Source organism: Polyodon spathula, chromosome 4, assembly GCF_017654505.1.
Source record: "Polyodon spathula isolate WHYD16114869_AA chromosome 4, ASM1765450v1, whole genome shotgun sequence".
Classification (NCBI taxonomy): Eukaryota; Metazoa; Chordata; class Actinopteri; order Acipenseriformes; family Polyodontidae; genus Polyodon; species Polyodon spathula.
This window is the reverse complement of record NC_054537.1, coordinates 21,171,416-21,193,317: the sequence shown is the minus strand read 5'-3', so window position 1 is coordinate 21,193,317 and position 21,902 is coordinate 21,171,416. Positions and strand designations below refer to the sequence as shown.

The window sequence follows — 21,902 nt, the reverse complement described above, 5'->3', positions numbered from 1 at the left end:
ATAAATGTTTTTTTTCTTTTTTTTTTAAATACAATTTAAATACAATAAAATACTTAAATACAATGTAATTCATTGAATGAATACCAAAATCATGAAAAGAAAGGTACATAAACAAGCACTACAGCATTGCCATACCAATATTTTTATACAAGAGTGTCATGTTCATGTGAAAACAAAGTATGTTATTCCTGAGATGTCCATTTAGGACTGGCAGTATAATCTGGGATATTCCAAAGCCAACACAAGAAGAATGATCTGCAATATTTGACTGTGTTTCTTACAGGGAATGTTTAACTATACTATGTAGATAACTCTAGTCCTCATTCAGTATATGTGGTGTGTAAGCGTAACACTCAATTTGAATCAATCTATGAAATATTTTGTGTTATGTTTGCTTAATATAATAAAACCTGAAATATTTTCCCATTCATTCAAGAATGCCTGTGTTAAGATTAACATGTGTCTTTTGCCTTCTGTGCAGTGGTATAGAGAAAATAAAATTGCCAAATATCTTGGGTGCACATATCTTTAGCAGTGCTCCTGTTGGACAACAACACACTATTTTGTCTCATTATAATAAAGAAAAACAAGAATGCGCATTTGTTTAAGTTTAACTGTTTTTTTTTTTTTTTTTTCTTTTAAATAAGCCATGTGATTATGATGTCACATAAACCCTAGATGGAATTATTTTCCTGTAACTCACTGAAGCCCATCTATTATTATTCACACACTCAACTAAATACAAAGATTACACACAGTCACTTAACAATGGAGCATTTGTAAAATGTGTTACAAAAGGTGTAGCATCCAAAAGAGTATAGTAAAACTTGTCTAACCCTGCATCGCTTGGACCCATAAAAGTGTGCTGGACAATACACTGAGCTGGTATACAGAGGTACTGTAAAATCAAATACTATTATAAATGACAAACTATTTGAACACTCTATTACAGTACATACAGTATGAATAGTGTCCAGGTATACCCTGTAATTTAGGGATTGTACTGTATTTATTTTAATTGTACTTTCTCCATTATCTAAACAAATTCCAGTACATCTTACCATGTACAGATATCACCCTGTTCAAGGAATATTTGGTGCAATTCTAAACACTGTTTTAATGTTGATAGTAGTTTTTTAAAACAATATGTTTTTCTATAATGTATAAATTACATTGTCTAGGGTGTCACTTATTGTAAGAGACATCATTTCACACAATTTGATCTCAGCTTCACTTTGTGGTCTTCTGTCCCAACCTACACAATGTAGCTTTAAAAGCCATCCTACACACACTGCATTAACCTATAAAAACATCTCCATGAATCTGAGCAAAAGAAAGGGGATCTCGACTGATTTTAATGTATAATCTGGGAGGCCGCCTGTTCCATTTGCAGATTAAAATTCGACTTGCAACAGGATGTTCAACTTAGTCAGCAGTTGGCTTGCTCAACATTGTTTTTTGATGTTGTTCTCACTTTTTCTACAGTTTGAGGGTTGACCATCTCAATTAAACATAATGGTACCTTTGTCTGCTGCCAAACAAACATGACAGAAAATGTATTGGTTATTTACAATAAGTTATATCTCTGCTAGAAATGCATGGACTCAAAAGAGCTCTTGTGAGGACCAACCAATTTCAAACTAGTCAAATAAAAAAGGTAATTTACACTTCCTCTAAGAATTGTCATGTTGTCATGTAGCTCAAGCAGATAAGAAATCTGATCATCCAAACCCCACTGTAAATCTGGATACCATCTACTTGTAAATGATGATGGGCTCTATTCACAAAGCTTTAAGTCAAAAGTTGTTTAAATAAAGTTTTAATGAATAAAATAAATTTTGATATGTGTGAATTTGTTCTTTACTGTTGTTAACTACATCATTAATAATCCAGAACAGTTTCATGTATATCAACCTTGTTTTTTTTTCATAAAAACAAACTTTAAATACCTAACGAGTTTTAGCTTTGTGAATAAAGCCTAATATCAAATAGCTATTACAACAGATATCAGTAAACACTCCCTCACACTGAGATGCCAAACAAAAATATACAGCGTAGTGAAGTGAGACAAGAAAAGGTTAAAATATAAGAATAACCTCCAGCACCCTGGAATTTCTGTGCTTCACCATTTAACTACGTTCCAGCTGATTTTTCTTTCTTTTTTTTTTTTTTTAATTTCTCATATATTAACCCTATTCTTGGTTCCCTGTATGCTTTTTTTTCCCTCATTCATTTTACACAATGCACAGTAGTTCACAAACACAACAGGTTATAACCAGAAGACAGTGAAAAAACACTCTAAAGGCCATTGGCGGATCAGAGGATCAAACAGCTGTCGTCTGCTTTATGCTGTGGAAGCTGATCCGGGTTGGTGAAGTGGGGATGGACATCGCCCTGGCCACTCTCACTCGAAGGGCATGGTTGTCTTGCCATCGGTGCCATCTTTTTCTTGCAGCTGAACGAACCTGTATTTATTTCAGAAGAGGATAAAGTAATGAAATCAGAAAAATTGTTGTTTTTCAGATTAAACAAAGCATGCAAATTCATACAGATGTATACAGCAATTTCTAGTGGTAAATAATTTTAACTCATCCAACAGGTAAGGTGAATTAAAGCCCAGGGGGCATCTTCCAGTCCCAGCAATCAAATTGCTTCTTTTTGTAGAGTGTAGGGGTAATCATGATTTTTTTTTTTTTTTTGCTGTTTTCATAATTTTATATTTGTGTGTTGCCTTTATAAGAAAAAACAAAACATGTAATACAAAAAATAGTACATTACCGTATTTTAAATTGCAATATTTTAAGATCTGAATCACTCTGACATTAAATGCAATCAGGAAATCAACTTTACTAATTCATTTTCTCAATTCACAGGTTTCACATATTTTTCACAAAGTAGAAGGTAAAATAAGGGTGTAATTATATATAGGGATTGGAATTGTAAGTGCTTGTGTTTTAATTCTATAATAAATTACTTACCTTTTAAAGGGAGGTACTGTATTCCTTTTGAGGCAACTCAAACTCTTCAGAAAAAAAAAATGTAATAAAAACCTGGTAATTGGGCTATAAGTTTTAGCGGCTTTGACACCTAATTTGATAACTTCATTTACTTTTTTATCAGCTGCACTAAAGAATGCCAGAGTGAGTGGGCTGACACAAACAATAGCAATGTTTACAATACAAATACAGGTAGAATGCAAAGATAGTAGTGCTATTATTCCTGAAATAAATCCACTAGACCCTGCCCTTTTTATTTTGACATGGGTTTATAGCAAACTTCTAAGTGTTTACCCAGTAGTAATGAGGGGCTATGCTAATATTTTTGATGTCACGCATCATAAGAAACATACTATGAATTAAACATGTATTGCATTAACAATGGTGTTTACAATGGCTTTGTAAGATTGTAAACTGATATTACAGAAACATTTCAATTGTACTGTACAGGAGCAACAGGATGTAACAGGAGTATTCTATTTGTCATCTTTGCTTTTATTTTATTTTTTTTAATGTAATTTGCTAAATGTCACCCTATAAGGTTCCCGCCAAGCACAACAAGGATTTGTTAATGTGCTGTTTTAAAAATGTACCAATAGGCTACTGCTATGGCTAATTCCATTATTTATTTTTTTTAACTACATGTACAATGACTGTATGATGAAATCAAAAATCTAGAAAAGTTATGGAAAAGGTACCAAAACTAGTTGTAAACATAGCCAATATTAGTTGTGTGAAGATGGGATGTTACAACCGCTTTATCAGCACAATTATTCAAACAGGATCTAGATGTCGCAGTTAATAGAAAGACTTAAAAGATGAAATCACTGAAGGTACTGAAGGTACTTCAGATTTGTTATTATAAACAGGTTAGACAAGAGCCTCCTAGGTGCTTAAAGTTATCACGTTATGTAGCAAAGCCTGTGAAACTTGTTGCACAATTAACAAGTTTTGTGATTTTTCAAAGAAGAACCGGGTTGTCTCAAAACAAACAAGTTCCTCTGAAAGGTCACTGATATATTATGGTATTTTGGGCACTCCTAAAAAATAAACACTGAAAAACTGAAGCCATTATTTTATGATAACTTATAGTAAGGGTTAGCAACATTTTTAGCGACTTTTTTATTTATGTAATTGGCAATATATTGTTTGTTACATCTGCAGGGGATGCAGAAAATGATTTTGAAGTAGAAGTGAATATTTAGTATATTGGAACTTGTTACATTTTTTTTTTTTTTTTTAAATCGTAGCCAGTGCCATTGTCCAGGACCAAAAAAGTACAATTAAAAGAAAAACTAAATACATATTGATCCACGATGTCTCTGTAATTGCATGAGTTATCATTTTCCCTTCAACATGATTTAAATGAATGGTTAGCGCATCTGAAGAAAACACGTCTATTGTTTTTCTACTTTTTTCAGAAAAAAAAAAAAAAAGTTTTATCTTAAATTTTTGATTGAGTGTTACAAATAAATTGTTAACCCTGCACTGGAGATACAAAGCTGCAGTGTCCCTAAGGTTCAATAGCCATATTTCAATTATATAAAAACTGTATATCAGGAATAATACAAATAAATGGTGCTTAAATGGTTTAAGAAGACTTGCATGGATTTAATAAGATCATGTGCACATAAAGTGTATATACAGAATGGATGCTTAACTTTTTTGCCCTCTCATCACTTTGTACAAAGGTCATTCTGACATTTTCATGGAGGCGCACTAAGTGACTTATCTAAATGGTAATAAGGGTAACCAATGCATTACAAATCTTCCATCGCAAAGGAAAACACAAGGGGATTGTTAGTTGTATCCACAGCTGGCATGGATGGAGTGCTGCTTCCTTTCAGAGTTTAAACTAAATGTGATCTGACATATTTCTCACCTCTCTTTGCCCCTGTTCAATGGCATCTATTTCTTGGGTGAAACATTTAAGACATCCCTTTGTTACCACATATGTCAGACCTACATACAGGAGCAGAGCTCTATCTCTTGTTGGGTTTGTCTTCAGGTGAATATGTCACGTAGACCCAAGGTACCGTCTGGTGTCTTGTCTGTGCTGACATACTGTATTCTGCCTTTATCTCCCTTCTCTTTGTCACTAGATAAGCCGCTGTATATGTTTGAATGCTCATGAGATAATCAAACAATTTGCCCTGTGGCACACTAGTTTGATCTGCGATGGCCCTGTTGCCAAACTGCTTTATTTCTGCAGAAGTGTAAAACATATAGGAGGTGAAGCGGCTGTACTCCATGGGCTGCTATGAGATCTTGCTGGGTGATATGATAGGCGTATGTAGGGCACCTGGCTCTTTGAGCTATGAGCTATATATATATATATATATATATATATATATATATATATATATATATATATATATATATATATACACACACACACACACACACTAACAATTGTCTAAATTATTTGAAAACCTTCAGCAAGGTTTCTTCTCAGAACTGAAGGTCATCTTGAAATGTTTGATACAAGAAAACTCCAAACATAGAATCCAAGGAAAAAAAAGACGTTCAATATACAGTATATGAGATTAATTGTAAACTACATTAAAGTTAATGTTTTCAATGCGATATATCTTTAAAATCACAGAGGTATTCCTTATTTACACAATGGGGTATATTGCCCTTACTTATGCAAATGATTTCTAGCACAAAAGTTGTTGAATTTTCACCCCGAGGATTTACATATCACAAAATTAAAATTGCTTTATATTATATACTGAAAATACCTACCTCATTAACATACTGTATCACTTCTAGAGACACTGAAAATTAGGTTTCGTCTCTGAGTGTTTTTATGATAACACAACTCTCTAAACAGTAAACCTGAATTGAATAAAAGTATATCTGGCACAAAGTTATCTATCCCAAATATTACATAAAATCCACATCCCTTTATTACTCAGTCAACCCTCTGTATAATAGGTGTCTTTATGTTGAGTCTAAAGATTAGACCTAGAAAACTTTTATTTCTGAATGTGTAGCTTATTTATCTTGGATACACCTACTAGTGTAATATACTTTACTAAACTTTAGTATTATTTTTACCTTGGTATACAACAGTAAACTTTATGTTTCAATTATCATCCAAGATATTCTTAAACAGGCATTGGCATAATATGTTCTTCTGAAATGCAATAAATAACACATGAAACTAAAATTAACAAATATGTCTGCACATCTGTATATCAAGGACCATCATCCAATACAATTTGAAATAAATTCATCCAGCCTTTTTTATGTAAATGTTGAGAAAAAAACAAAATCTTCCAAGCGAGCCATATTGGATAATTTCATGCAAGAATAAACTCAACTCACCTCCCCGTTGAGAAAGCAGTAAAATACTGACACAAAGAAACCCTGGAAAACATGATGATTAACAATTACTCAATTGATTAAACAAAGATTACAAGGAGGTATATTCAATCTAAAAGCATGTGTTCCTGTTTCTCTTACACAGTGTCAGATGTATAGCACAGGCACATTTTACTGTTTTGAAGGAAATTTAAGTAATCAGGTCCACTTTTACTGAAACAAAAGAAGTTGCTTAAACGTTAGGTTACTTACTGTAACCCCGGTTCCCTGAAAGAGAAGGTGACCACCAACCAATACTTTTGGGATATGCCTGCCTTACGTAGGTATTTGCTGAGCATTTTATGTCAGAGCTGCCAATAGGCCCGTCCGTGGAGCGGGCAGCATACGAGAGACGCCTCACTGCCGCCAACTAGTGTTCCACAACCTCAACCTATGACCTCTGGCCATACACCACTTTTGAAAATACCTCCACTTACAATATATGTGCACTTGTGGAGGAAGCCCTAGCGTTATGCAGTGTACTAATAATCGCATCTGAGAGCCCTAAGGCGGGCAGACGGTCCCGTTCAGGGGCCAGATCCACAGCTGGAGAACTGTCGCTTTGTCTCTCCTAACCTTCTCGAGGCATGCAGAGAGCAGCGGTATTGGTTGGAAAGCATACACAAGCGCTTTGGATCATTCATTGGCTAGGGCTTCGATGCCTAGCGGACCTCTGCAACAGTGGAGGGAGAACCACAGGGGGTAATGAGTCATCTCTGCTGAGTCAAAGAGATCGACTTGGGCTTCCCTGAAGCTATCCCAAATGCGCTGCACCATTTGAGAGTGTCTGTCACTCTTGGGGTGTAGCCGAAAGGCACTGAGACACCCAATCACTGTGCAAACAAAGTATGCCTATCCACCTATGGCATGTTCACCCTGCAGGACACACAAGCATGGACCAGGACATGCTGGCTGGGGTATAAACCCTGTGCACTGCACACCGTCTTGAATGGAGTCCAAGGGACGGGAACGCCTAAGCACCACACCAAGCACTATATGCGCTGAGTGGACCAAGGTGCTATGCACACCGAGCACCAAGTTGCTGTGCTCACTGAGCACTGAGTACTGTTTTCACCGACTGTACCGATCACTGAGTGCACCGAGGCGCCATGTAAATTGAGTGCGAGTATCGTGTGCACCAAGCACCTAGTGCATCGAGTACCGTGTGCACCGTTGCACCAAAGTACCAGGGGGCAGCTAATGCAGTGGTGCCTACCCTAACCACATGTAGTTAGCCACCTGGTCAGCATGCAGCACGCACCAGGTCAGACACACAGGCTGAAGCTGTGGTGGGCAAGAGCTCAGTTAGTCAGAGAAAAAAAGAAGAAAGGAGAACACACTTTTTTGGGCCAGCCAAGGCAGCCGGTAAGGTCTACTCGACAGCGAGGCAGGCTAGAACACAGCCCTGGTGGAGGAACACACAGCTGACTGGCTGTTGTTGTTATTCATTTTGTCCAAGCTGCCCAAACGACAGCCGGCAGTCATTCAAGGGTGGGGGTGGCAAGCCAAGCCCTGCCGACGGAATGGTGTTCTCCCTGAAGGTGTAGGTTGAAAGACAACACACCAATACTGCACAGGCAGTCAAACTCATATGACAGACAGCTGTAGAAAAGACGACCTGCAACACAAGTGAAGCAGGCAGTGAAGAAGACTCAAATAGAGCCGTTGATTCCACGAGAGCGGCAAGCCAGCTCTCAGCACAAATGCAAGGGAACTGCAGTCGACTCAGAGGAGCTCTTTCAAAAACACACCCGGGTTAGTAATACAGAAACGTACCTTACTGTAGGTGCGAGCAAAAGAGGAAGTGAGCTCCGTGGAGCGACTACTTATTCCCTCGGCAGGCAGGACCGAGGACATCACTCCACGAAGGGGGCTATCGGCAGCTCTGACATAAAATGCTCAGCGAATACCTACCAACTAAAGGTTACAGTTGGAATGTCCCAATATTTACAAAAAAAAAAAAAAAAAAAACCTCTAACAATGGATTGGGTGTCATTGTCAATTTGTTGTTTTACTATCACATTTATGCTGCTTTGTTTAAGGCAGAGCACAACATTCTGATCTGCCCCAAGATTGCATAATTAAAGCAGCAAGACAAAAATTCATTCAATGTTGTGCAGTGCTAAAATGAAGAACACAATTAACTGTACATGCAAACAGTCGTACAGATAATCTAAGGGTGTTACAATTCATCAAGGTATTTGTGTTAAGGAACTGCTTCAAGGGTCTCTGTCTTGATTTGCTAGTCGCATTCCCATATTAGCCAATAACAAAGCTAAATTATACCATATCTTTTTTTAGGTCCCCAGATCTGGCACAACTGAATTGAACAGGACAAACTGTCCCAGTTACTCTGCCCAGTAGTCTTGTTACCACTTCACCGTTGCCCACCACATCAGTGCCCCTTCTACTACAGTAGGCTATATTTATGTTTTTATAAGGCCTAAAAAGTTTCGAGTTCATGAAAATAAATCAATAATGAATATTCTTCTTCTGAACTGCTTTGAGGTCTTGGGAATTACACATTTGCAACTGTGTAATTATTGTGATTAGATCATTAAACGCTTCAAATCTGTTCTAAAAAAAGTACTGCTTTAATCTGGTTGCTGAGGAGCTAGGCTTGCACACCTCTACCTGCCAAACTATAATTATATTCTCCTTACCTGAAAGGACTGTAGAAAGGAATTAAAATATATGAAAACTATTTGTGAGATATCATCTTCCCCTGGATTCACAAAGAATAGCATGTAGGTAATTCCAAGCAGTGGCAAAAGGACTAAAGTGGCCTTCACCGCTTTCCTGAGGATAGAAGAGGATTTCAAATGTTAAATTAAAAAAACACCAACATGTTAGGCTTTAGCATTTCTTTTAGGGATATATGTTAGCTTTCTTATTAAAATGTTAATTAAATGTTTGTAAGTTACTGTGGCAAAGTGCCTGCCCCTGTATGTATTTTGTGTTATGTGCTGTGTGTTAATGTTGGTGTATAGTCATTGGTACACGGGATATAAACGGGTCTGTGTAACATGAGTGTTTAAAATGTATATTTGTATTTAGGCACGAGGATTGCACAGCACTTCATGTGCAAGTAAAAAGTAATAATATGTAAGCACGGGGAATTGCATTTTATTAATTCACGTGCAGTTGTACCGAGACTCCAACAGAATGATTGTTTAGCAGTCGAGTCTCGGTACAGCTGCATAAAAGCAACATGTTTTCACATACTCGGGGTTGTGTGTTCGGTGAGTGGAGAACAGGTGTGGAGAGGAGAGAATTAAAACTAAACTAAACAAAAGTTATATATATATATATATATATATATATATATATATATATATATATATATATATATATATATATATATATATATATATATAAACCGTTGTTTTCACTCACTGTGCTTGTCTGTTAGTCCACTGTTTGTTCAAGTGTTAGTCCGTTTTGTTTGTCTTTTTATTTTGGCTTCACGTGCCGTGTGCTGTTTTTGTTACAACCTTTTTATTTTCTGTTCTGTTTATTTATTAAATGCTGAGCGAAACCATTCGCTCAACTCCACCAAACTCCACCTCTCTCTGTCGTTTATTTCCTGTTTCTGATCGAACATCCCCCACTCCGGCTGTCTTTGTGACAGTTACTTATCCCCATCTCTAATTTTGTAAAACAATCTTTATTGTTTCAGTCCTGTGATGGGCAGTTATTTGAATTATAGCCTCAGTAAATGCATATGGCCAAACCACTGCTATAAATACAAAAATTGGAGCTATGAATATCATGAAAAAAGTATATTAACATGACCTATATCTAAAGTATTTACATCTAAAAATGTAAGTATGACAAACATTCAAACTGGCAGAGACGTATATCCAAGATGCTCTCAATACTTTGTACTAAAGTATGTCCTTATAAAGTTTCATCACATGAACATATACCGTATTCCTTAGAATAAAACATCAAATAAAGATGTATTTACAAAGATACATCCTTGATTATGCATATCAGAAAATGTCATATGGAGGCAGTTTACTGCCACCTGCTGTCACACAGAGCATTACAGTTATGTGTTCCTTCTCATTTCCAGCCGTGATTACTCACACCTGTTGTTCTCCCTTTTTGTGAACTGTGGTGTTGCTTGCCATGTTGAAAAATACGGTTGTCTGATCAGCATTTCCGATCTTTCCAAGCTGGTACTGTTTGTTAATACATGCATCACTACACTCAAATTTAAGACGCAGGTCATTTTAAAGAAGAACAATTTGGTTTAAAAAGTACGTCTTAAATTTGAAGGAATACAGTATGTGCAACAAGAATGCAGACAGGGCTGACTGCTCCCCCTTTATAACCCATCACCAGGGATAATAAATACCTCTTTACACTCTGTCAAGTGAAGTGAATAGGATGTTGAACATGTTTTGAATGAATCATGAAAACTATTACAGTACTATGACTTGTTTTAAATATTTGCACACTGCATCAAGACAATTGAATAGACCATTCTCATACATTTGCTTCTCTAATAAAATCAAACGACAATATGTAATTGTCTAAGGTTATTCAGTAGTTGTTATAAAGGGATGTTTTAGGGTTGTCAGTGGTTATTATAATGTTTGATTGTCATAGCAAAAAAGTAGTCTTGAGTGAGTGCTGAATGAGTTATATATGAGTTAAGAAAATCACCACTATGCCATTGCCTTGGACTCTTAGCTGGCAATGCAGAAGACCAGCTTTAGGACTAAGGGGGGTTTCAACAAGGTCCGCCTGTGTCGTATATCTGTAGTCCCTGAGTTCAGTTGTTGTCTGAATTGCTGTTGTGTGGTGCTGTCTATAGTAAATATATATATATATATATATATATATATATATATATATATATATATATATATATATATATATATATATATATATATACTGCAGTGTACAAAACTGAAGGCATATGAAAGACAATGTTTTTTTAAAAAAATGTACACAAAAGGTTTAAAAGATTAATACATATTTATATTTTCAGGACATTTTGGGCAAAAGCCCTTCTCAGCTGTTTAAAAAGAAAAGCAAACACAGTGCAGTAAACTTGTTATTATTCAAGACTTGTAATTATACAAACATTCTGTGGATGGTGTCATATTTATTAGAATAGAATGTTCATTCCCAGAGGTTCCAAAGTTCCCAGTTTGAAGATAAACTCTTCTTCCTTTTGTTTCCGAGCAACATTTCTGAACAGAGATGGGCTTTACATCAGAAATCGTGCGTGATGGAACAAAGACCCTTATTAATCGATTATTGTTTTGCAATATGTATTTAACTAAACTGCACTGGATACATTTTCTATATAATTAAATAAGATAAATAAGATAATTGTCAATTCCGGAGTCAATAAAGCTAATTATTTAATGCATTACACATAATATTTAATTACGGTAGTATACTAGTGCAGCAAAACATAATGCTAATTACCATACTACTGCTATAAATAAAGTATTTTGTTACATGTAAATATGATATTTCAATCACAACACAGCTCTGGAAAACCTGTGATTTTTAATTGCATGTGAGAATGAAAGGATTGTAATCATTAAAGTAAAATTTTTCTTATGTCATCTTTCACCAGGTTAATCTGTATCTTCTTTGGACCCCTGGTAACAGTGAAACAGACTTCAAAAATTTAAACATTTTTTTAAATGAGCCCAATCTGACCCCTCTCCATAGATAATAAAAAAATACCCTTGGAGTTCTCTTTATATCCCTAATGGTGAAGTTGAGTATCTTGGTAACACAGAATATCTTTGGAAGTACCCTCTGCCCTTTTTCAAGATTCATTTTTCAAGAGATGTTGATGGAATGCCAGAAGAAGAATATCCCCTGAATTACGAGCTTCTTCACAATGATATGAAGATTCTGAAGAGGATGAGCCTTTGAAAGTTCTCATTTTGCTTCAACTTCAAACATGACAAACCGATAGAGTTTAGTTGCAGCATTTTTTCAGTTAGTTATGTGAAATAAGCCCTGGTTATAAATAGACTAATGTGCAAAAGGATTGTACACTGTCCAATTGTTTAGTGTATTATTGGTTACTTTTTCATTTTGCCATTTATAAATTTGGTCCAATGTAGTCTACTGGAGCCTTTGAAAGTTCTCATTTTGCTTGTTTAGGAGTTAGTTATGTGAAATAAGCCCTGGTTATAAATAGACTAATGTGCAAAAGGTGTGTATTTATTTATTTATTTATTGGTTTATTTATTTAAATTGAAAATGTGTTGTTTAAATATTTTATGGACAATGTGCACTTTAAGTATTTTTTTAAAACAAAAGTTTTTTTTTTTATGTTTGCTGTTCCTCGGACATTATTCATATTCTAACATATGTACGTGCATAAGTATACTGATGATATTTGTTATGATTTAAATATATTTTTAAAGCAATACAAAACAAAGAGACAAAAATGTGCGTGTTTTTCTACTTTTGTTTTGATTTCTAGTTGGGTAAATTTAGATTTGACTTAATGTCAGCTTTTCAAAAAGGTATAAGGTATGCTTTAAATGGATATATACATTAACTCACATAATAAGCTAAAATCCTGCCAATCACTTCTTAAAAAGGCAATAACACGCACCTGCCAATCAATTTTTGTTTCTAGTTCCTGCGGGTTGTGGCTACCACTACCAATTTTACATATTTTCAGTAGGTGATCAGTAAATTCCACTTTTAAGGACATTTCTAAAGAAAAAGACATTTTCAAGTGGATTTTTTTTTTTTTTTACTTTTTTGTCACAGAGCAACAGCTTTTTAGAAATGTATAATATTATGTACTTCAGTGATACATGCTCTAAAGTTGAGTCATGTCTGTCGGCCCTCAAAATGGTAGAATTCTGAGTCCGAAAAGGGTTATTGAGAAAACTCCTGCCCAGAGAGAAAAAATATGCAACAGTGAAAAAGGAGTGCTTAGCAGTAAAGTTGGCAATATAATCAATCAGGTATTATCTGTGTGGCAGAAGATTGACTTTAATTAAGGACTTTTCCCAATTAAAATGGATGTAAAGACAGAAAGACAAGAACGCCAGAATAAGTAGGTGGTTCTTGGTATTACAACCATACTGTTTTAATGCTGAGCACAGAAAAGGAAAATAGCATACTTCTTTAGCTGACTTAATTTCCACAGAGTGTAGAAACTTTGTATGCCAGAGCCCACAGGATTGCGCAGAGGGGAAGGGTATGTGATGGGGTATATGTTCGAAATGGTAATATAGAGGCTATAGGACCCTGGGGTTAAGGTACTCCATCAGGGAAAAGTGGCTCTAATTGTATGCCTGATTACTTGATTTTGGCCAATTGCATTAATTAAACAATCATTTAAAAGGTGCCCATTTTGTGTGAACATGGGAAGGACGGTGAGAGAAGAACTCTGTGTAAAACATGTGTTAGGAGAGAATCCAGTAAACACAAAGGTATTCCGATAAACTGGACCCTGTGGCACTGCGTTGCTGACAAAAAAAAAAAATGGATTTAGCTTACCTTGCCCTCTTGCTAGAGAGAAGAAAAGGTATTTAGTTATGTCGCCAGAAAGTGATTAGGAGTTTGTTTTGTTTGTAAATAAACACACGCTATCATGTTTTCATTTAATTAATTTCTGTTTGGTTTGATTATTACCAGCAACATTACTTTTCATTTATATCATAACCTTCTACAGAATACTGCCACTGCACTGTACTTGACAAAGGTTTGCTTGCAACTGTTTAGTCAGAGCTGTCAGTGTTCCATATGTCACTCTGAGGCACTGAATAAAATAAGAGTGACACACAGGATGCAGTTTTGTACTTGCCTGTATTGTATTGTTTCAGAAGTGGTTGATGCTCTCAGCTTTGTCATGAGAATCCTCACAATGTTAAACAGGAAAACAAAGTTTATCTAATCAGGAATGAAAGTTACAAATTAATTAATAGTCACAGTCACATATACTGTGCAATATACTGTATTCATAAATAGTAGGGATAATCGTTTAATGTTAAAGGTTTGAAACCAACTGCAGTGATTTCTTTTTGCAGTTTTATTCCTTTTCCTGCCATGGCTACAGACATACCTCACTTTAGCAGTCAAAGCATGTCACTGTCTGGCTGCAAAGCATCCCAGTCATCTGTGGAACCAGCTGGTTGGACAATTACAGGACAAAAATATCTATGAAGACTACCAGAAAGTGTAAGGTTGAGCTTCGTGATACATCCATTTTATGGAGTGTAATAAAAAAAAAAAAAAAGACTTTTCAAGCAGCTTTCATTATCTGTGTGTGTGTGTGTGTGTGTGTGTGTGTGTGTGTGTGTGTGTGTGTATATGTATATATATATATATATATATATATATATATATATATATATATATATATATATACACACACAGCTCTGGAAAAAATTATCAGTTTCTGTGGTTTTACTATTTAAAGGTATGTGTTTTTTTGTTTTATTCTATAAACTACTGACAACATTTCTCCCAAATTCCAAATAAAAATATTGTCATTTAGAGCATTTATTTGCAGAAAATGACAACTGGTCAAAATAACAAAAAAGATGCAGTGTTGTCAGACCTCGAATAATGCAAAGAAAATAAGTTCATATTCATTTTTAAACAACACAACACTAATGTTTTAACTTAGGAAGAGTTCAGAAATCAATATTTGGTGGAATAACCCTGATTTTCAATCACAGCTTTCATGCGTCTTGGCATGCTCTCCACCAGTCTTTCACATTGATGTTGGGTGATTTTATGCCACTCCTGGCGCAAAAATTCAAGCAGCTCGGCTTTGTTTGATGGCTTGTGACCATCCATCTTCCTCTTGATCACATTCCAGAGGTTTTCAATGGAGTTCAGGTCTGGAGATTGGGCTGGCCATGACAGGGTCTTGATCTGGTGGTCCTCCATCCACAGCTTGATTGGCCTGGCTGTGTGGCATGGAGCATTGTCCTGCTGGAAAAAACAATCCTCAGAGTTGGGGAACATTGTCAGTGCAGAAGGAAGCAAGTTTTCTTCCAGGACAACCTTATACTTGGCTTGATTCATGCCAAAGCTGCCCGATTCCAGCCTTGCTGAAGCACCCCCAGATCATCACCAATCCTCCACCACATTTCACAGTAGGTGCGAGACACTGTGGCTTGTAGGCCTCTCCAGGTCTCCGTCTAACCATTAGATGACCAGGTGTTGGGCAAAGCTGAAAATTGGACTCATCTGGGGTGCTTCAGCAAGGCTGGAATTGGGCAGATTTGTCTTTGTGAAGGGCGCATGAATCAAGCCAAGTACAAGGTTGTCCTGGAAGAAAACTTGCTTCCTTCTGCTCTGACAATGTTCCCCAACTCTGAGGATTGGTTTTTCCAGCAGGACAATGCTCCATGCCACACAGCCAGGTCAATCAAGGTGTGGATGGAGGACCACCAGATCAAGACCCTGTCATGGCCAGCCCAATCTCCAGACCTGAACTCCATTGAAAACCTCTGGAATGTGATCAAGAGGAAGATGGATGGTCACAAGCCATCAAACAAAGCAGAGCTGCTTGAATTTTTGCGCCAGGAGTGGCATAAAGTCACTCAACATCAATGTGAAAGACTGGTGGAGAGCATGCCAAGACGCATGAAAGCTGTGATTGAAAATCAGGGTAATTCCACCAAATATTGATTTCTGAACTCTTCCTAAGTTAAAACATTAGTGTTGTGTTGTTTAAAAATGAATATGAACTTATTTTCTTTGCATTATTCGAGGCCTGACAACACTGCATCTTTTTTGTTATTTTGACCAGTTGTCATTTTCTGCAAATAAATGCTCTAAATGACAATATTTTTATTTGGAATTTGGGAGAAATGTTGTCAGTAGTTTATAGAATAAAACAAAAATGTTCATTTTACCCAAACACATACCTATAAATAGTAAAACCAGAGAAACTGATAATTTTGCAGTGGTCTCTTAATTTTTTCCAGAGCTATATATATATATATATATATATATATATATATATATATATATATATATATATATATATATACAGTAATGTGCAAAAGTTCAGTCCAGAGCACCTGCTGCCATTTTGCTGCACCCCAGTTCCTGTGTTTTCGTGCATAACTGAGTCGCTTGGCCTTGTTTCCACATCGGAGGTATGGCTTTTTGGCCACAAGTCTTCCATGAAGGCCACTTCTGACCAGACTTCTCCGGACAGTAGATGGGTGTACCAGGGTTCCACTGTTTTCTGCCAATTCTGAGCTGATGGCACTGCTGGACATCTTCCAATTGCGAAGGGAAGTAAGCATGATGTGTCTTTCATCTGCTGCAGTAAGTTTCCTTGGCCCACCAATGCGTCTACGGTCCTCAACGTTGCTCGTTTCTTTGTGCTTCTTCAAAAGAGCTTGGACAGCACATCTGGAAACCCCTGTCTGCCTTGAAATTTCTGCTTGGGAGAGACCTTGCTGATGCAGTATAACTACCTTGTGTCTTGTTGCTGTGCTCAGTCTTGCCATGGTGTATGACTTTTGACAGTAAACTGTCTTCAGCAACCTCACCTTGTTAGCTGAGTTTGGCTGTTCCTCACCCAGTTTTATTCCTCCTACACAGCTGTTTCTGTTTCAGTTAATGGCTGTGTTTCAACCTACATATTGAATTGATGATCATTAACACCTGTTTGGTATAATTGCATAATCATACACCTGACTATATGCCTACAAAATCCCTGACTTTGTGCAAGTGTACCTAGAAGAACTGATGCTGTTTTGAAGGCAAAGGGTGGTCACACCAAATATGGATTTGATGTAGATTTTTCTTCTGTTCACTCACTTTGCATTTAGTTAATTGATAAATATAAACTATTAACATGTCTATTTTTGAAAGCATTCTTACTTTGCAGCATTTTTTCACACCTGCCTAAAACTTTTGCACAGTAATATATATATATATATATATATATATATATATATATATATATATATATATAGATAGATAGATAGATAGATAGATAGATAGATAGATAGATAGATAGATAGATAGATAGATGGGCTTCAGTGAGTTACAGGAAAATAATTTAATCTAGGGTTGGAATTGTTTTCTTCTAACTCACTTTTTTTTTTATAATAGATGGATACCCTTGTGATGCTAATATTAAAGAACTCGAAGTTCAGCAGTACAGTTCGTTTTTTTAAACATAGTGTTTCAGTGCTGTACAGACATTCTATGTCATTATCCATTTCTTCAATTTCTCTGAGATATGAATGCACCATGCACAATGAATCTCTTTTTAACATATTCTCATTTTGTTGATCATTTGATCAACATTTCTGTCTATGGGTGTTGTCAAGTGATTTAAAACAAGACATTTTGTGTTTGAATTGAAACTGATGGTCTCGAGGAGTTGAATGGGTCAAAGTATATTTTCCTCTAGAGGAATTATCACTTCATCATAGCTCGTCCGGTTCCTAGTAGCTGATTGATCTCAGAACTTTGTCAAGTTTTAGTTTTTATTGTAAGACCACTTTTTTTGTACAGTAGTTGAAAGTAACACTGCCGTTAAAATGTATGGTTGTAGTTAAGGCATACCCCATAACTTAGCATTTAAGTATGTACAGCATTTATTGAAAGTACTCATAACTTCAAGACAATGTTGCATTTTACTCACATAGGCCCATATTCCTTTATCGTGCCCTAAGTGTTTAACATGACAATATTTCATCGGGTGATGATTAAACGCCATTTACCATACAAAAAACATCACTCATCTAACGTGCCCTTAGAGATAAATTTTCTCATTAGTATATTATTCGTCTGATTCATAAATCTGTATTGTGCCATTAATTGACCCTTACCGGCATCATAATTAACATGTGCCTCAGACCAGGCGGAGAATGAGATGCCTCTTAACATTTTAATTTCCTAGTGTAATGTCTGCTGTTTGCAACATGTATTTAAGTCAATAGTAATAATAAAAAGTACATCAGGAGGAGGGAGATATCTTGGAACACGATCCTCCCAGAAGAGTAAAAAGAGCCCATAGATTTGAGCTGTGACTTGCTTTGTATTACTCTATTGATGTGATTTGAGGTATCGATTTAACAAGTGCAATTATTCACCTTTATATTCATCACTGCTGTGTGCAGAAAGCTAGGCTACTTTGCTTTACATATTTTTCATATCATTCCATCTACCGATAGAGGCAGCTCAATTAATTTTAAAGTGTATGATATGATTTATGTTTTATTAAACCTGCCTGTTACTAAAAGTGTTGCATTAACCTACAGAATTAATTTTGCTTCATAAAGTCAAATGAAACCTGCTGAATAATGTTACGGTAACATAATTAATTTCCTACCGCTTTGTAGTTTTCCCCATATACTGTACTTAACATTCTGAAATCTAACATGGAATACTATACTGCCATTGTGGCTTCCGGTACACTTTTGCAATATCATTTTTGTAGTTTATTTTATTGCAGTTCTTTTTCAGGAAGGCATGAGCATATAAGCTAAATAAAAAGTGTTTTTTAAATATACTGCACCTTACTCATGTCCTGCACCTGTGTGTGCAATTAATATTATTTTTAAAACCCATCTCGATATTTTGGACAACCTGCCTGTCTCCAGACATGATCCATAGCTATAACGTGACAGTGTAAACAGACGGTGTATGCCACTGAAGTCTTAAATAGGGGACACGACTCATTTGTATACTCAGACAATTAGTTAGATAAAATCCCTCTGTAACAATCCATGTTGGTAAATCATATCTAAACCCATTACTGGCTGGTAAAATGGTATTTTTTTTTTTAAATGGCTGGAAATTACAGCCACCTTTTATGAATATGGTCCATAGTGTTTAAATTAGAGAGTAAATTACTCAATATCCCAAAACCTTAACTGTAGTGCATACCCCATCCTTACACAACACATGTGTAATTATGTGGACTTTTAAAAATTTCCTTTAATTAGTGTTGAAGTTGACAAACCTACCAAAGAACAAAAAGTTTAATTATGATAAATCCACTTAGCTCTATGTGAACACACTAAGAGGACAGACTACTCAGAAATTATGAGTAGAATTATAATCAGTGCTATTAGTTAGCCACATAGAAATATATGATGAACACTGAAGAGGAATAGTGTATGAGTCACAGTTGAATTCAACAGTAGAAAGTATACACCCCCTTTCAAAATTTTCACCTTCTGTTACTTTATAGCCTGGAATTAAAATGCATTTAAATAGTTTTTATTATTATTATTATTATTATTATTATTATTATTATTATTATTATTATTATTATTATTTTATTTATACACATCCTACCCCACAACTTCCAAGTGAAAAAAATATTCTACAAATTTGTAGAAAATTAATTAAAAATAAAAACTGAAATAGCTTGGTTGGATAAGTGTCCACCCCCCTTGTAATAGCAATCCTAAATTAGCTCAGGTGTAACCAATCACCTTCAAAATCACACACCAAGTTAAGTGGCTTCCACCTATGTTAAATTGTAGTGATTCACATGATTTCAGGATAAATTCAGCAGTTCCTGTAGGTTCTGCTGGGTAGTGCATTTCAAAGCAAAGACTCAACCATGAGCACCAAGGCACTTTCAAAAGAACTCCGGGACAAAGTTTTTCAAAGACTCAGATCAGGGGATGGGTATAAAAAATGTCAAAGGCCTTGAATATCCCTTGGAGCATGGTCAAGACAATTTTTAAGAATTGGAAGGTTTATGGCCCCACCAATATCCCAAGCACTCCACAAATATGGCCTGTATGGTAGGGTGGCAAGAAGGAAGCCATTACTCAAGAAAGCCCACCTTGAATCCAGTTTGAAGTATGCAAAAAAAAACACTCACGAGATTCTGTAGCCATGTGGCAAAAAGTTTTGTGGTCTGATGAAACTAAAACAGAACTTTTTGGCCTAAATGCAAAATATTATGTTTGGCACAAACCCAATACAGCGCATCAGCCAAAGAACAACACCCCTACTGTGAAGCATGGTGGTGGCAGCTTGTTATGGGTATTTTTCTCATCGGCAGGGACTGGGGCACATGTCAGGATAGAAGGGAAAATGAATGGAGCAAAGTACAGAGAAGTCTTTGAGGAAAACCTGCTGCCCTCTGCAAGAAAGCTGAAACTGGGATGGAAGTTCAACTTTCAGCATGACAACAACCTAAAGAATACAGCCAAAGTTACTATGGAGTGGCTAAGGAACAAAAAGGTAAATGTCCTTGAGTGGCCCAGTCAGAGCCCCGACCTAAATCCAATTGAAAATTTGTGGCATGACTTGAAGATTGCTGTCCATCAACTTGACAGAGCTTGACCATTTTTTTTTCTTTACAAAATTGTTCAAATATTGCAAATCTAGGTGTGCAAAGTTGGTAGAGACCTATCCCATCAGACTCACAGCTGTAATTGCTGCCAAAGGTGCCTCCACCAAGTATTAACTCTGGGGGGGTGGAGACTTATCCAATTATGATCTTTCAGTTTTGTATTTTTTATATATAATTTTTTTCTCAATAAAACATTCTCATTTAAATGCATGAAACTTTGAAGTACTGACACAACAAAACGTGAAAAGTTCAAGGGGGTGTAGACATGTTTTAAAAAAAAAAACATGCCTTTTCCAAACTTTTCAATATCTGGTACTTTACTTTCATGTAGTCTTGTACTCCCGAGGCCATTTCAACTGGTGGTGAAGTTATCCCTACCTCATTATCAACACTTTCTTCCTTGTCATTAGCCGACCAGCTGTTTCCCTTTGCAGCCATTGACATACTGCATTTTGACTCCATATGGACACCACTGAGGTTAAATAACCCAAAGTGCAACAGATAATATTTTTTTAAAAAGCCATTTTTACTATAACACGCTTCTATCAAAACTGCACCAGTGAGTTCTATATAGCTTGGAACTGCACATCAGGTAATTTTTTTTTAAATTAAATGTAAAGGTAAATATGTAAATAATATCTTTACAGTATCTTGCCTGAATCCAGTCAATAATGTCGTCAACACTGTCCCAATCATGAATTGCTTTTCCTTGGTCTGGATTTTGATCCTCACTCAGTACCATCCCAAAAACCTTATTTTAACCATAAAAACATACTTACATGACAAAGCATGTTCTAGTTATTCAGACATTTAAAAAAAGGCAAAATCAAGTGAAAACCCAAAAGAAATACTGTAGTAGTCATTTAACTGAAATTCACTTCATCTTGCAGGTATTATTTTTAGTGTAACCGATATTCCCTAATATTTTGTTAGACGTCTGCTTTCAGTTTGAGGCACTTAACTGCCACAGTGAACACTAATCTAACAGGTAAATCCTGCTGTGTCAGCCTACATTGTCTTATTGTGTTGTACTGTGTAATCACTGAAAAGATATATGAATATATATATACATACCAAAAGTACAAGAATCACTGGGCCTTGGTAGATGTAGTCAATATATTTTCCAGGTTCCTTCCCAAACCAGCATCTATGAAAAATATGAAGATGAAGATCATGTTCTGCAATTAATGTTTTCTGGGAATAAAATCTGGTAAAAGAGCATTTAAACATGA

General features: G+C 35.9%; 1 protein-coding gene across 2 annotated transcripts in view; it reads right to left on the bottom strand.

Annotated features, from left to right (window-relative positions):
* Nucleotides 1-647: 647 nt before the first annotated feature.
* Nucleotides 648-21,902, bottom strand: part of LOC121314306 (corticotropin-releasing factor receptor 2) — a 103,135-nt gene continuing 81,880 nt past the window's right edge. For both annotated transcript variants that reach the window (XM_041247416.1, XM_041247417.1), the window contains 5 exons: nt 21,745-21,817; nt 14,176-14,261; nt 9,029-9,164; nt 6,330-6,371; nt 648-2,465 (listed from right to left, as the gene is read on the bottom strand). In XM_041247416.1, the coding sequence (XP_041103350.1) occupies nt 2,325-2,465; nt 6,330-6,371; nt 9,029-9,164; nt 14,176-14,261; nt 21,745-21,817 (478 nt within the window). In that variant the 3' untranslated portion in view covers nt 648-2,324. The remainder of the gene's footprint in view (nt 2,466-6,329; nt 6,372-9,028; nt 9,165-14,175; nt 14,262-21,744; nt 21,818-21,902) is intronic.